This window comes from Mandrillus leucophaeus, unplaced genomic scaffold (genome assembly GCF_000951045.1).
Source record: "Mandrillus leucophaeus isolate KB7577 unplaced genomic scaffold, Mleu.le_1.0 Scaffold72, whole genome shotgun sequence".
Lineage (NCBI taxonomy): Eukaryota > Metazoa > Chordata > Mammalia > Primates > Cercopithecidae > Mandrillus > Mandrillus leucophaeus.
Window position 1 is genome coordinate 2,636,542 of NW_012107808.1, and position 12,459 is coordinate 2,649,000.

Consider the following 12,459-nt stretch of genomic DNA (forward strand, 5'->3'; position numbering starts at 1 on the left):
AAGGGAGGCCAGGTGCAGTGGCTCAAGCCTGTAATCCCAGCACTTCGGGAGGCCAAGGCGGGAGGATCACTTGAGGCCAGGAGTTCAAGACCAGCCTGACCAACATGGTGAAACCCCATCTCTACAAAAAATACAAAAATTAGCCAGCCATGGTTGCATGTGCCTGTGGTCCCAGCTACTCAGGAGGCTCAGGCACAAGAATCATTTGAACCCAGAAGGCAGAGGTTGCAGTGAGCCGAGATCACACCACTGCACTCTAGCTTGGGCAACAGGGTGAGACTCTGTATCAAAAAAAAAAAAAAAAAAAAGGAATTATGGAGAAGGGAACTGCAGGAAGTGCTCTTGGGCAGAGGAGTTGACCAAGGACCTGTGGTCAGGCCTGTGGCAGGATTAAAGTCACCCTGGGAGCTAGGTGCGGATGGCTTGGAGGATGGCTGACCCCAGGCAGGAAGGCCTGTGAGGAGAGGGGGCTCTTGTACAATCAGGAGACCTGGACAGAGCAGAGGAGGGAGGGCTGCAGGGGAGGGCTCGCGCCAGAGAACTAGCCAGACCACAGGCTCGGCGGGGTGGCAAGGAGTCGGTGCGGGATGGGAAGAGCTGGGGAAGCTGGCTCTGTTCACACACATCAGGGCCCCAGACCACATTACGACACACTCGTGCTAAACACGAGCTTGCCTGCTAGATACTCTACCAGATTCATCTTTCAGGAACGAAGCCATCTTTACAATCCTGAAACAGTGTTGGTTTGGGCCCTCACCGAGCCCCGGAATGACTTATCACCTCAATTCAATGGGAGACGATGAAATTTTTCTGTAAAACAGTCTAGTCTAGGAACATGATTGGAAAGGAGAAGGGATGCTTAGCTGTCATGGGGGTCATTTTTAAGTACTTTAATCATTTTCTTGTGAATAAACCATGAGTATATGAATTATCAATTTAACCATGAAAGCACAGTTTAGGACTTCTGGGGGAACGCTCTTGGGTACCTACATTTGAAAGCCAAAAAACAGAACATTCTACAATGGAGGTTTTCCACTGATTCAAGCAGCATCCGCTCCTCTCTAGGATTCTGGAGTTTCGCTACCATGTGTGAGCTCTGAAGGCCCTGCTGGTTCTCCTGCACTGGGGCTCTCCATGACTCTCAGATCTGGGCCACCTTGTGCCCCGGGCCCTGGCACCTCAGAGCAGGTGCATGAGGAACACTCATTGAGTCAGTGAAGGAGGGCTATGGGCAGACACAGCACGGAGCCTGGTGTTCAGCCCTCGCACAATAAAGGAAAGAATCAAAATTACATTTCATGAAATGTTACATCATCAATGTGTGGTTAGACTAGACGACTACTGCTAAGGGTACAGAAGAAACACCAAAAAGCTGTTGTTGTCTTTGACCCCTGAACGTGATTCTTTTGTTTTGTTTTGTTTTGTTTTGTTTTTGAAACGGAGTCTCGCTCTGTTGCCTAGGCTGGAGTGCAACGGTTTGATCATGGCTCACTGCAACCTCCACCCGCAGGTTCAAGCGATTCTCCTGCCTCAGCCTCTGGAGTAGCTGGGATTACAGGCACGCACCACCACACCCAGCTATTTTTTGTATTTTTAGTAGAGATGGGGTTTCGCCATTTTGGCCAGGCTGGTCTCGAACTGCTGACCTCAAGTGATCCACATGCCTCGGCCTCTCAAAGCGCTGGGATTACAGGCGTGAGCCACTGCACCCAGCCGTTCTTGACAAGCCTATATCTCAACATTGCTGGAAGGATGTTTCCTGAGGGGTGAAGGCTCACAGCTGCTGTATGGGAGCTAATCACCCCCAAACTAGAACCACCCCAACTCAATCAGTAGTAGGAGCTACTGAGAACAGAGAGAACAGAGAGAGCAGAGACAACAGAGACAACAGAGACAACAGAGAGAACAGAGACAACAGAGACAACAGAGAGATCAGAGAGAACAGAGACAACAGAGAGAACAGAGACAACAGAGAGAACAGAGGGAAGGCTCATTTACAGGGTAGTGAGATTTGGCAAAAAAAAAATACAGGACATCTAGTTAAATTTAAATTTCAGATCAACAACAACAAATGTTTTAGTACAAGTATGTCCCATGCAATATTTTGTTTGTTTGTTTTTTGAGATGGAGTCTCGCTCTGTCACCTAGGCTGGAGTGCAGTGGCATGATCTCAGCTCACTGCAAGCTCTGCCTCCCGGGGTTGAAGCGATTCTCCTGACTCAGTCTCCCAAGTAGCTGGAATTACAGGTGCCCGCCACCATGCCTGGCTAATTTTTGTTTTCTTTTAGTAGAGAATGGGGTTTCGCCTGTTGGCCAGGCTGGCCTCGAACTGCTGACCTCAGGTGATCCGCCTACCTCGGCCTCCCAAGGTGCTGAGAATACAGGCGTGAGCCACCGCGCCTGGCCCCATGCAATATTTTGGACATACCTGTACTGAAAAAGTGTTCCTTTTTAATACGGCAACCCTACTTACCTGCTCTCCAAAGAAACAGGGTTGAAATGTAACAGAAATTTAACAGAGAATCTTGTCCACAGACAAGACGCTGGGGGAAAGGGGAAAGAAATTCATGAGTCTAGGTGTGGCAGGCAGTGCCCTGCGACCACCAGTTAGTTCTCCTCCTTCTTTTCTCGTTCACTTCTTTCACCTTGGAGAGGTCTGTGGTCAAACACATCCTCAACCACCCCCAGAAGCCCTTGGAAATTTTCAGCCCTGAGCCAAGTATGAAAATAAGTCGGCCCTTCTCCAGGACAAGGCCAACATGCCATTATGAACCTAAGAAGCAGCTCATTAACTGATGCTCAATTCTTCATTCTAAAACTGTTAGTGGCCGGGCGCCTAGGCTCAAACCTGTAATCCCAGCACTGTGGGAAGCCAAGGCGTGTGGATCACCTGAGGTCAGGAGTTCGAGACCAGCCTGGCCAACATAGCGAAACCCTGTCTCTACTAAAAATACAAAAATTAGCTGGGCATGGTGGCACATGCCTGTAATCCCGGCTACTGGGGAGGTTGAGGCAGGAGAATCCCTTGAACCCAGGAGGCAGAGGTTGTGGTGAACCGATTGTGCCATTGTATTCCAGCCTGGGCAACAAGAGCGAAACTCCATCTCAAAAAAAAAAAAAAAATACATACATATATATATATATAATCTATCAAGTTCTCTCCAAGGTAGCTTATTCCTCCTCCTTTCTTTTCAAGCACAACACTTACCATGGCCAGGTCTATGATCCACTTCTGCAGGGCGAGGACGAACCAAGAAGACACCAATCTTACCAAGTGTTAAGGGACACAGCAGTGGGTCGTCCACATCCCCGCCACCCTCCCATCTCACATATACAAACCAAGACCACAGAGAGCTGCACATGGAAGCCAGGTGGGTGGGAGAGGGGGACATGCTACCAGAATCTGCCAGATTTGGAAGGGATGAAAAGGGTTGCAAGTGAACACCTGCTGGGAGTTCAAAAGAACGAAAGCAGGTTACGGAAGAGAAATACAAAGACACCTGTGGGGAAAAGAAAGAGATCAGCCTGTTACTGTGTCTATATAGAAAGAAGTAGACGTAAGAGACTCCATTTTGTTCTGTATTTGAGATGCTGTTAATCTGTGACCCTACCCCCAACCTTGTCCTTGCAAGAGACATGTGCTGTGGTAACTCAAGGTTTAATGGATTTTGGGCGTGCAGGGTGGGTCTTTGTTCCTAGAAAAGCTAGGTATTGTCCAAGGTTTATCCCCATGTGATAGGATGAAACAATGTTGCTAAAAGGTTTATCTCAAGGCACAGGATTTTCCTTTAAACTTATTCATGTCACAGAGATCCTTGTTCTTATGTCTTACTGCTAATTTCCTCCCTAAAAACGATCCTATTGTCCTGCCACTCCCTTATCTTTAAGATGGTAAAGATAATTATCTATAAATACTAAGGGAACTCAGAGGCCAGTGCCAGCATGGGTCCTCTGTAAGCTGAGCGCCGGTCCCCTGGGCCCCCGCTTTTCTTTCTCTATACTTTGTCTCTGTGTCTTATTTCTTTTCTCAAGTCTCTTGTTCCACCTAACGAGAAACACCCACAGGTGTGGAGGGGCAGGCCACCCCTTCAACACCCACACTCATGGACTGCTCCCGACCACCGGGAACATTCCTAGTGGTTTTCACTGACCACTTAATTCCAGACCATGCAGACATCTCCGATTTATGGTCAAAAGCTGAGCACTTAAAAGAGAAGTCCAACATTATAAAGCAGGAATGTTCTGCAAAATCGGTGTAATGTGAACTTCTGTTTACTGACTTCCACTTTTCCCACTAACTCCACTGTAAAAATGATACAGTAGGGGTGGGCAATGCTGGGAGTCAGGCGTGTGCACTGAGCTCGGCGACGCCACAGGAACAGAGGCCAGCTGGGAGCTGAACAAGCACCCAGGAGACAGCGGCCAGGCTGGAAGGGGACCGCCAGGAGTCTCTGGAGTGGCCTTGGGAAAGTCACTTTCCATCTTTCTACCTTGATTTGCTTATCTGTAAAAGGGACTCAACATTCCTTACTCTACCTCCCAAATGCCTAAAAGCACGTAGCACCGACTCAAGAGACTGCTATTATTATAATTTCAAACATTAATTAAATGAAGATACTGAAACAATGCCCGGTGCTAAAAGTCAGTGGAACTAAATACTCACAGCCTGGTCAACACCAGAAGGTAGCTCGAAGCTGGCTGGAGAGGATCCTGGCTGGAGAGAATCCTGAAAACACTAACTCAATTTTGAAAGCTAATTTTTGTGACTCCTCCCCCAACCAATTCTGTTCCATCTCACCTCATTCTGTGTATTCGGAATATACATTTTATAAAATTTGACCAATAGTAGGAGCTTCTGAGCTCCTACAGATGATTTATTTGTAGGGTTGCCAGATTTCACAAATTAAAGTACGGGACACCCAGTTAAATTTGAATTTCAGGTGGAAAATAAATAACTTTTCCCGAGTTATTTATTGGTGTGAGACACCATGCTTGAATCATTTTTTTTCTTCTTTTCTTTGGAGCACTAGGGAATCCCACTATGTTGCCCAGGCTAGCCTCAAACTCCTGACCTCAAAAGATCCTCCCACTTAGACCACCCAACCCACTGGGGTTACAGGCATGAGCCACCGCACCTGGTCAATAATTTTCAGTAGAAGTATATCCCATGCAATATTTAAAAGTATTCCTTAATATGGTAACCCTATTCTTTTGCTCTAAGTCCAACAGGAGATTATAAGCATCTTGCTGATACTACGGACTCGCCATCAGCCTCCAGCTATGTGAAATCTCCCAGTGCCACCAGCACCCAAATTTTCTAATCTGCAGACTCACCATTTGCACAAAGCTGTTGCATTGTATTTCAAAAGTAAACCACGTGACTCTTTTCATCTTCAAAGTGCCGTTTACCAGTGCTTTAACCAGCTGGGGCTGACTGTGAAGTGTCGAGGTGCGGTCCAGCTGTGCAGTCCCTCTTCGTGCAGAGGGAAATGGAGGCAGCAGAGCTCACCACTCGGGGAAACAGCAGAGGGCCAGGACTCGGCCAGAACCCAGCTCCCTCCATCGACACAGGCTGCTGAGCCTCGCTGCTGGTAAAACCACCACTACGGCCCTGTCATTTACTCTGCTTGACTGTGTTTCTGGCACTTCTAGCTTCCACAACAACCCTAAAACATAGGCATTATGATCCCACGTCACAGATGGGGGACGCGCAGTTTATGGTGTATGCTGAAGCCACCGCTGTGGTGGCAGGGACCTGTCCTGTCTGGCTCCAGGCCAGCTGTTTCCCACCACTCCACACCCACATTCTCACGGCCTGCGCTTAGGTCATTGGGGCCACAGGCCTGGCTCTGCCCTCCTTCCTCTGCTCTGAAGAGGGCATGGGAAGAAACAGCTCAGGACATTTCACAGATGTGGCAGGACAGGCTGACAGCTAGTGCCATTGAAAACACTTTCTCGGGCCAGGAGTGGCGGCTCATGCCTGTAATCCCAGCGCTTTGGAAAGCCAAGTGGAAAGGTCGCTTGAGTCCAGGAGTTCAAGACTAGTCTGGGCAACACACTGGGACCCAATCTCTAAAAAAAAAATTTTTAATTAGCTGGGCATGGTAGCATGCACCTGTAGTTCCAGCTACTCGGGAGGCTGAGGCAGGAGAATTCCTTGGCCCCAGAAGTTCAAGACTGCAGTGAGCTATAATCCAGCCACTGCACTCCAGCCTGGGTGACACGGTGAGACCCTGTCTCTTAAAAAAAAGGTTAAAACATCTTATAGCTTGGGCAATACAGGGAGACCCGCATACCTACAAAAAATTTAAAAATTAGCTGAGTGTGGTGGCATGCTTCGATAGTCCAAGCTACTCGGGAGGTTGAGGCAGGAGGATCGCTTGAAATTAAGCTTGACCAAGGAGGTCAAGGCTGCAGTGAGCTTTGATCCCACCACTTTAATCCAGCCTGGGCCACAGAGCAAGACCGCCTCAAAACAAACAAACAAACAACAACAAAAAACACTCTCCTGGCTTTTTTTTTTTTTTTTTTTTTAGACGGAGTCTTGCTCTGTCACCCAGGCTGGAGTGCAGTGGTGCCATCTCGGCTCATTGCAAGCTCCGCCTCCCGGGTTCACACCATTCTCCCGCCCTCAGCTTCCCGAGTAGTTGGGACTACAGGTGCCCGCCACCACACCCGGCTAATTTTTTTGTATTTTTAGTAGATACAGGGTTTCACCTTGTTAGCCAGGATGGTCTCGATCTCCTGACCTCATGATCCGCCCGCCTCGGCCTCCCAAAGTGCTGGGATTATAGGTGTGAGCCACCGCGCCCGGCCTCTCCTGGCTTTTTAAGGAGTGTGACGTTCAACTAGTGAGTCTTTACAGAGAGAACTGAAGTGAAGCCTCACCCTCATTCACAGGAAGTGCCACTGAGCGGGGACACATCTTTGAGCTGACCAGGCTTCCACTGCAAGCCTCAGCCACCGACTGCCGCTCAGACCTCAAGGCTCAGCCTCTAAGCTAACGTGTTGAGAGGCGCCGGATACTCTCAGTATTGCTTCCAATCCTTGGGGACCATTATCAGGGCAGGAAGAAATGTCTCAGATGAACTAATGCAGCTGGACGATGCTGCTCTTAGCAAGGGTGGACTCGACCCATCTGCCTTCCACTCGGCCTGCTGGCACCGCCCAGGGCATGCTGGTCTCGGAGGGGCAGCAGGGGCTGTACTGAGGGCATCTCTAGTGTACGTGGACATATTTATATTTGAGATTCTTTTTCTTTAACCAAAAAATACACATCTGGTAAAGAAGCCTGCTTCACAATGCATACTATTCACAAATAACACCCCTGTTCCCACTTCTGGCTCAGATTCGGAAAGGATACACAGCGATGTAAGGAGTGGCCTGCTTCACGTTCCCGTTAAAATGAAAGATACACAGCAGGAGGATGACATCTGAAAGAGAGAGGCTCCGAGTGAGGGAGGAAGGGGAGACCCGCAGCAGCCCGCCAGACAGGGAAGGGGCTGTTACCTTGTGCGATGAGGATGGGGTACTCCAGGTAGGTCAGCAGCGGATACCCATAGTAACACTGGTACCGGAGAAACACCAGGAACCTGGAAAGAGGAGGGCACATGTCCACGCGGCTGCCCCAAAACGCAGCTGCCGGGGCCTGGCAGGCACCCGGAACACAGGTCAGTTTGCCGAATCCTCGCAGTGGTGGTGTGGACACCCCAGTGTTAAAGACGAAGGTTTAGAACAAAATAGATGGAATTCAGTTGAATCATCTGTACAATTTTTGGAGCATCCAGAACTTACTGGGCACCGGGCCATAGTGCGATACCCATGACCTCTATAAAGTGCCTTGAGATGGTCACTTACAAAGGATTTTTACAGAAGGCAAATCCCTGAGCAGGAGTATGAGACTGCGCCTTCTGGGCCCACGCTTGCTGGCCTGCCTGCCACGTTGGGCTCTCACTGACCCCAGCAGCTGCCCCTCAGCTGCTGCACACATCTGCCTTCCACTCTGAGAAGCTGCAGAGGCACAAGGATCCGAGGGGCTGCAGCCATCCCTGGATGGGGGTCTGTAGCCATGTTTTAAGAGTTAGAACAGCACCTGGATGGTCCAGTTGCCTTCCAGAAGAGCTGCCTGGTTGAGACGGCAGTGGGGGAAAAGCACAAAGAACCACCCTCAGTTTCACTAAGATTCCAGCTGTGAGGATGCTGCAAAGACCCCAGGGTCCCACCTTCTCAGAAGAAAAGGCAGAGCTTCCTGCCTCCCCCTCACACCCAGCTGTCTCCTCCCTCAGGACCGGAATCCCCGTGGTCTCCCGGGGCTGTTTGTCCCACACCCAGCTTTGTGGCTCCCTCCCTCTCACTTGTGTGTTCAGACCACTCAGGTCGGGAAGAAAGGGGAGCAGGAACCACGGGACTTCAATGTACAGGAGGGATCCCCCAGGGTCTCCGATCGCCTAAGCTGGGAAGGAATCCTGGAAAAGCCCGGTTCACAAACAGGCTGTGCCTCCCTAGCCTGTTTCCGACAGTGCCTGACTTAGCTGGGGGCGGAGTCGGAGGAGGTCCCAGTGTTGCCGAGCACGAGGGCCTCCCGCAGGCCTGGTCCCCGAGTGGAGGCCCCCACCGTGCCCAGGAGGGTCCCCACCCCCAGCTGCCTGCCGACCCTCTGGGCGCTTGGCAGCTGGGCCACCTCCCAGCTTCAGGGATAAGCGGTACATCTGCCCAGCCCTGCCCTGCCGCAGGGACTCTCCTCCTGCCAGCCTCCTGAGCAGCCCTCTCTGTTCCCCTGTGAGATGGAGCCAGAGCGGCTGGCAGAGCGGGAGGCTGCACCCCAGCCCCTCTGTGGGGCCACAGCCAGCCGCTGAGTGCTGAAGAACAAAAGCTATGGGGGTCTTCACCATTGAACTAACGGTGTGCTGACCCTGGGACGCAGCCACAGTCCGCAGGCCAGGCCTGAGAACCTGGGGATGTCAGAGCCCGTTCTCACCTCCAGGGGTCATCCATGCTGGCCTCCACATCTCACAGACCACTTAGGGAAACGGAGGCCCAAAGACACCAAGAACATACAAGATGAAGAGCCTGGATTCCCCGAGGCTGATTCCCCAACGCAGCCCTTGCTGCCCCTGCAGGTTTTGCCATCTACTCCCTGCTTTCCCTGGGACTCAAACTCCCCCAGCCCCTGCAGCCTGGGGAGGTGGGGGCAATGTCTTTCCTTTAGTTTCTAATGTTTCTTTTTTTTTTTTTTTTTTTGAGATGGAGTCTTGCTCTGTCGCCTAGGCTGGAGTGCGGTGGCGCGATCTCAGTCACTGCAACCTCCACCTCCTGGGTTCAAGCGGTTCTCCTGCTCAGCCTCCCAAGTAGCTTACACTACAGGTGTGCGCCACCATGCCTGGCTCATTTTTGTGTTTTTAGTAGAGACGGGGCTTCACCATGTTGGCAAGGCTGGTCTTGAACTCCTGACCTCAGGTGATCTGCCCATCTTGGCCTCCCAAAGTGCTGGGATTACAGGCGAGAACCACCATGCCTGGCCCTTTAAAGTTCATTTTAATAAGTAATCGCTACAATGCTCATCATCATAAAACCATGCTGGCCGGGCATCTGACACAGACCCATTTTTTTTTGTCTCCATTCCCATCTGCTCCATGCAACTGTTGGAGTTTTCTCCCTCAACACCTGCTAGAGGGTTAAACAAAACATACCCCCACCCAGGCTGGGGGACAAGTGACCTGGAGCACTTAGTGGGCTCCAAAGGCATCCTACCCAGAGGCCAAGGTTCTACAGCCTAAGGGTCCATCGAGGGAGGGCCGCAGTCCACGGAAGGCTGCAGGCAGGGCAGGTCCTACGGATCCTGTGTTCCAGGAGGCTCCTGGCTGCAGAGAGCAGGGAGGCAGAGCCCGCAGGGCAGGAGGCCGCCAGCAAGGCTGAGAAGCAGCAAGGTTGGGAACCAGGGAGGGGGAAGGCCCCAGCTACAAGGAATGCCCCTGGGCGGCAGAGGCAGGTCCCTGGGCGGAGGCTCCTGCCCTTCACACCAAGCCACACTAAAAAGGCTTTTCTGGCGTCATTAAGACACACTTCATGCTCCAATTGACTCGATGCTCTCAGAACTGGGAAATGGAGACCCAAAGAGGGCCCGTGCCGTCCAGACGGCTGACTGCGACAGCCCTGGAGTTCCTTCTGCTCTAACTCTGGCTGCTGCCGGATCTGGTCAGGGGCCCAGGGCCCAGCTGGCAAGCATGGCCAGCCCCAGGCGGGCCTCCCAGGCAAGGCTGGGAAGGGCATGAGGGAGGCAGGCAGGCAGATGGGAGGGCCAGGACCCTGCTGGGCTACCCAGCCCGCTGCTGCCCTGGGCTCCTTACCTCCCTAACTCAGGTTCTCATTGTCTGGGGACAAAAACAACACCTACCTCCTAAGGCTGCTGTAAGGATTAAATGAGATTATAATTCATGATAATTTATACAATGCATAGAGTCAACACATGGAATGCTCAGGCAATGCCACATGATAATAAACAGCTGGCAGTATGGAGATCAAATCTACTGGAACTCAGCAAGGGTAGAGCCTTGATGGCTTCCAGCCTGTCTTCCAGATGAGGCTGGCACTGCAGCTGGGCCCTGACAGAAGTCTGTGTGCCTGGCCCTGGCCCTGGCTTGGAGGCTGCAGAGCTGGTGCACCAGCCCTGACAGAGCTCCCTTTACCTGTAGTGATAACAGTAAGCCCCTTAGACAGGCCAGCAGGGACAGCAGCAAGCCACTGCCCCACCCAACCCTTGGGCTCCCATGCCCAGCAAGATCCTTCCACTGCCAGAGGTCTGGCTTTCACTAAGGCGAGCTGGGACTAAGGTAAGCTGGGAGAGGTGACAGCTGACAGATTTAATATGAGCCCTCACCTACGTATCTCTGAGGGTTTGCGTTTTTCAAGCAATGGTGCAAAGGTGGTGGAAATGCAGGCCTAGGGGCTGGTGGCAGGAGGGAATCTACGGACTCTACAGACGGCTGGCTTCTTTTCCGTCATGGGTCCAGCCTCAGCTTCCCCAGCTCGAGGACCTAGCAAGGGGCCAAGGCCAAATCCCGCTGTTGGCTTTCATGCACTTGTCCCCTCTCCCACCTGAGCGGTCACTGCAGCCACTTCCAGCCTGTGTCCTCTGCCACAGCCTCATCGCTCCAGCCTCTCTGCTCCCAGCCTGGCGGCGGCACCAACCTGAAACACAGGCTGCCTGCCTCCCCTGGTTGCCTCTCAACCCTGCCATCCAGCCTGGGACCCCCGCCTCCACACCCCACAGGGCAGAGTCACTCACAAGCCTGGAAGAGGTCACAGCCCCTCCCACTGCAAAGCTTTCCCAGAAATTTCCCCTCAAAGCCCCCCATTGGATGACTGTGCCCAGGGCTGGGCTCCATAGGGCCGGCCCAGGGTCCAGAGGCTGAGTGGGGTCCCTCACCCTCCCACACCTGAGGTCTCCTCTTTCTCCCCCGCACCCATTGGCTTCTTCCCATCCTGTATCCCGCACCCCCCACCTCGCCCACCTTGCGCTCCAGGACGGCTTGTGTGGAGGATCAGCCTTCAGACCCCACTGGGTGATGGCAGGGAGCAAAGTGGAGGGCCTGGCCTGGCCAGGGGCAACGGGCGAGATCACTAGGTTCAGGTATGCGTTTTCCTATTGTTGGGGCTCAAAAATGATACCCCAAAAGTTTGGAGCTCTGGCATGATGAATACTTTGAATAGGAAGGCCTTAGAAGCTGCTTCAGAATCAGGGACTGAATGACCTCTCCGTCACCCCTTCCCAACTGCAGAGACTCTCCAAAGTCCTTACAGATGACTAAGGAAACTTCTTTCTATAAGAAATGCAATTGTCTTAAGACCCCCTCCCAAGGAATCTCATTAAATAACCAGGAAAGGTTCCCCACCAACCACCGGGAGAAGACAAGAGATTCAGTCATTCTTAGTTCAACCCCTTATTTCACAGATGAGGAAACCGAGGCCCGAAAAAGAGGCTGAGGGTGCGTGGTGAGTTTAGGGACAAAGAATATGACAGCCTCGAGGTGCAAATGGCCTTGCTCAGGGCCAGCAGGTTTTGTCACTAGCGCACCGAGGGCTGCCTCCGCTGGGTCTGTTTCCTCATCTGTAAAATGAGCGTGCACAGTCCATTCGTGCCACGCGGGACTTAGTGAGAAACAATGTAAGTAAGCGGGTGGCGGGTAGCCCTGGGAAGAGCACCCCGAGCCCCTAGGCTACCTAGTTCACCCTCGGCCGCCCAGCTGCGACGCCGGCGTGCAAGGATCATCCCCGCCCTACTTCGAGCCGAGGCTCTCCCGGGCTCCCAGGCGGCAGCAGCTGCGAGGGGGAAGGAGGCAGCCCCGGTCGCCCCGGGCCTTACCCTGCCAGCTCCAGAAGTAAACTCGGAAGGCTGAGGCCCCGCGCGCTGCGCGCAGCTAGTACAGCGGAGATCTGCGGCAGCTTCAGCGCGGCGCACAC

At 52.4% G+C, this 12,459-nt stretch overlaps 1 protein-coding gene across 1 annotated transcript in view; it reads right to left on the minus strand.

The window, feature by feature from the left end:
- Positions 1-12,459, minus strand: part of PQLC3 (PQ loop repeat containing 3) — a 31,636-nt gene that overhangs the window by 17,764 nt on the left and 1,413 nt on the right. Inside the window, exons 3-6 of the mRNA XM_011965336.1 lie at positions 12,362-12,457; positions 7,510-7,592; positions 7,364-7,433; positions 3,209-3,266 (exon numbers count right to left, since the gene is read on the minus strand). Of these exons, the coding sequence (XP_011820726.1) occupies positions 3,209-3,266; positions 7,364-7,433; positions 7,510-7,592; positions 12,362-12,457 (307 nt within the window). The remainder of the gene's footprint in view (positions 1-3,208; positions 3,267-7,363; positions 7,434-7,509; positions 7,593-12,361; positions 12,458-12,459) is intronic.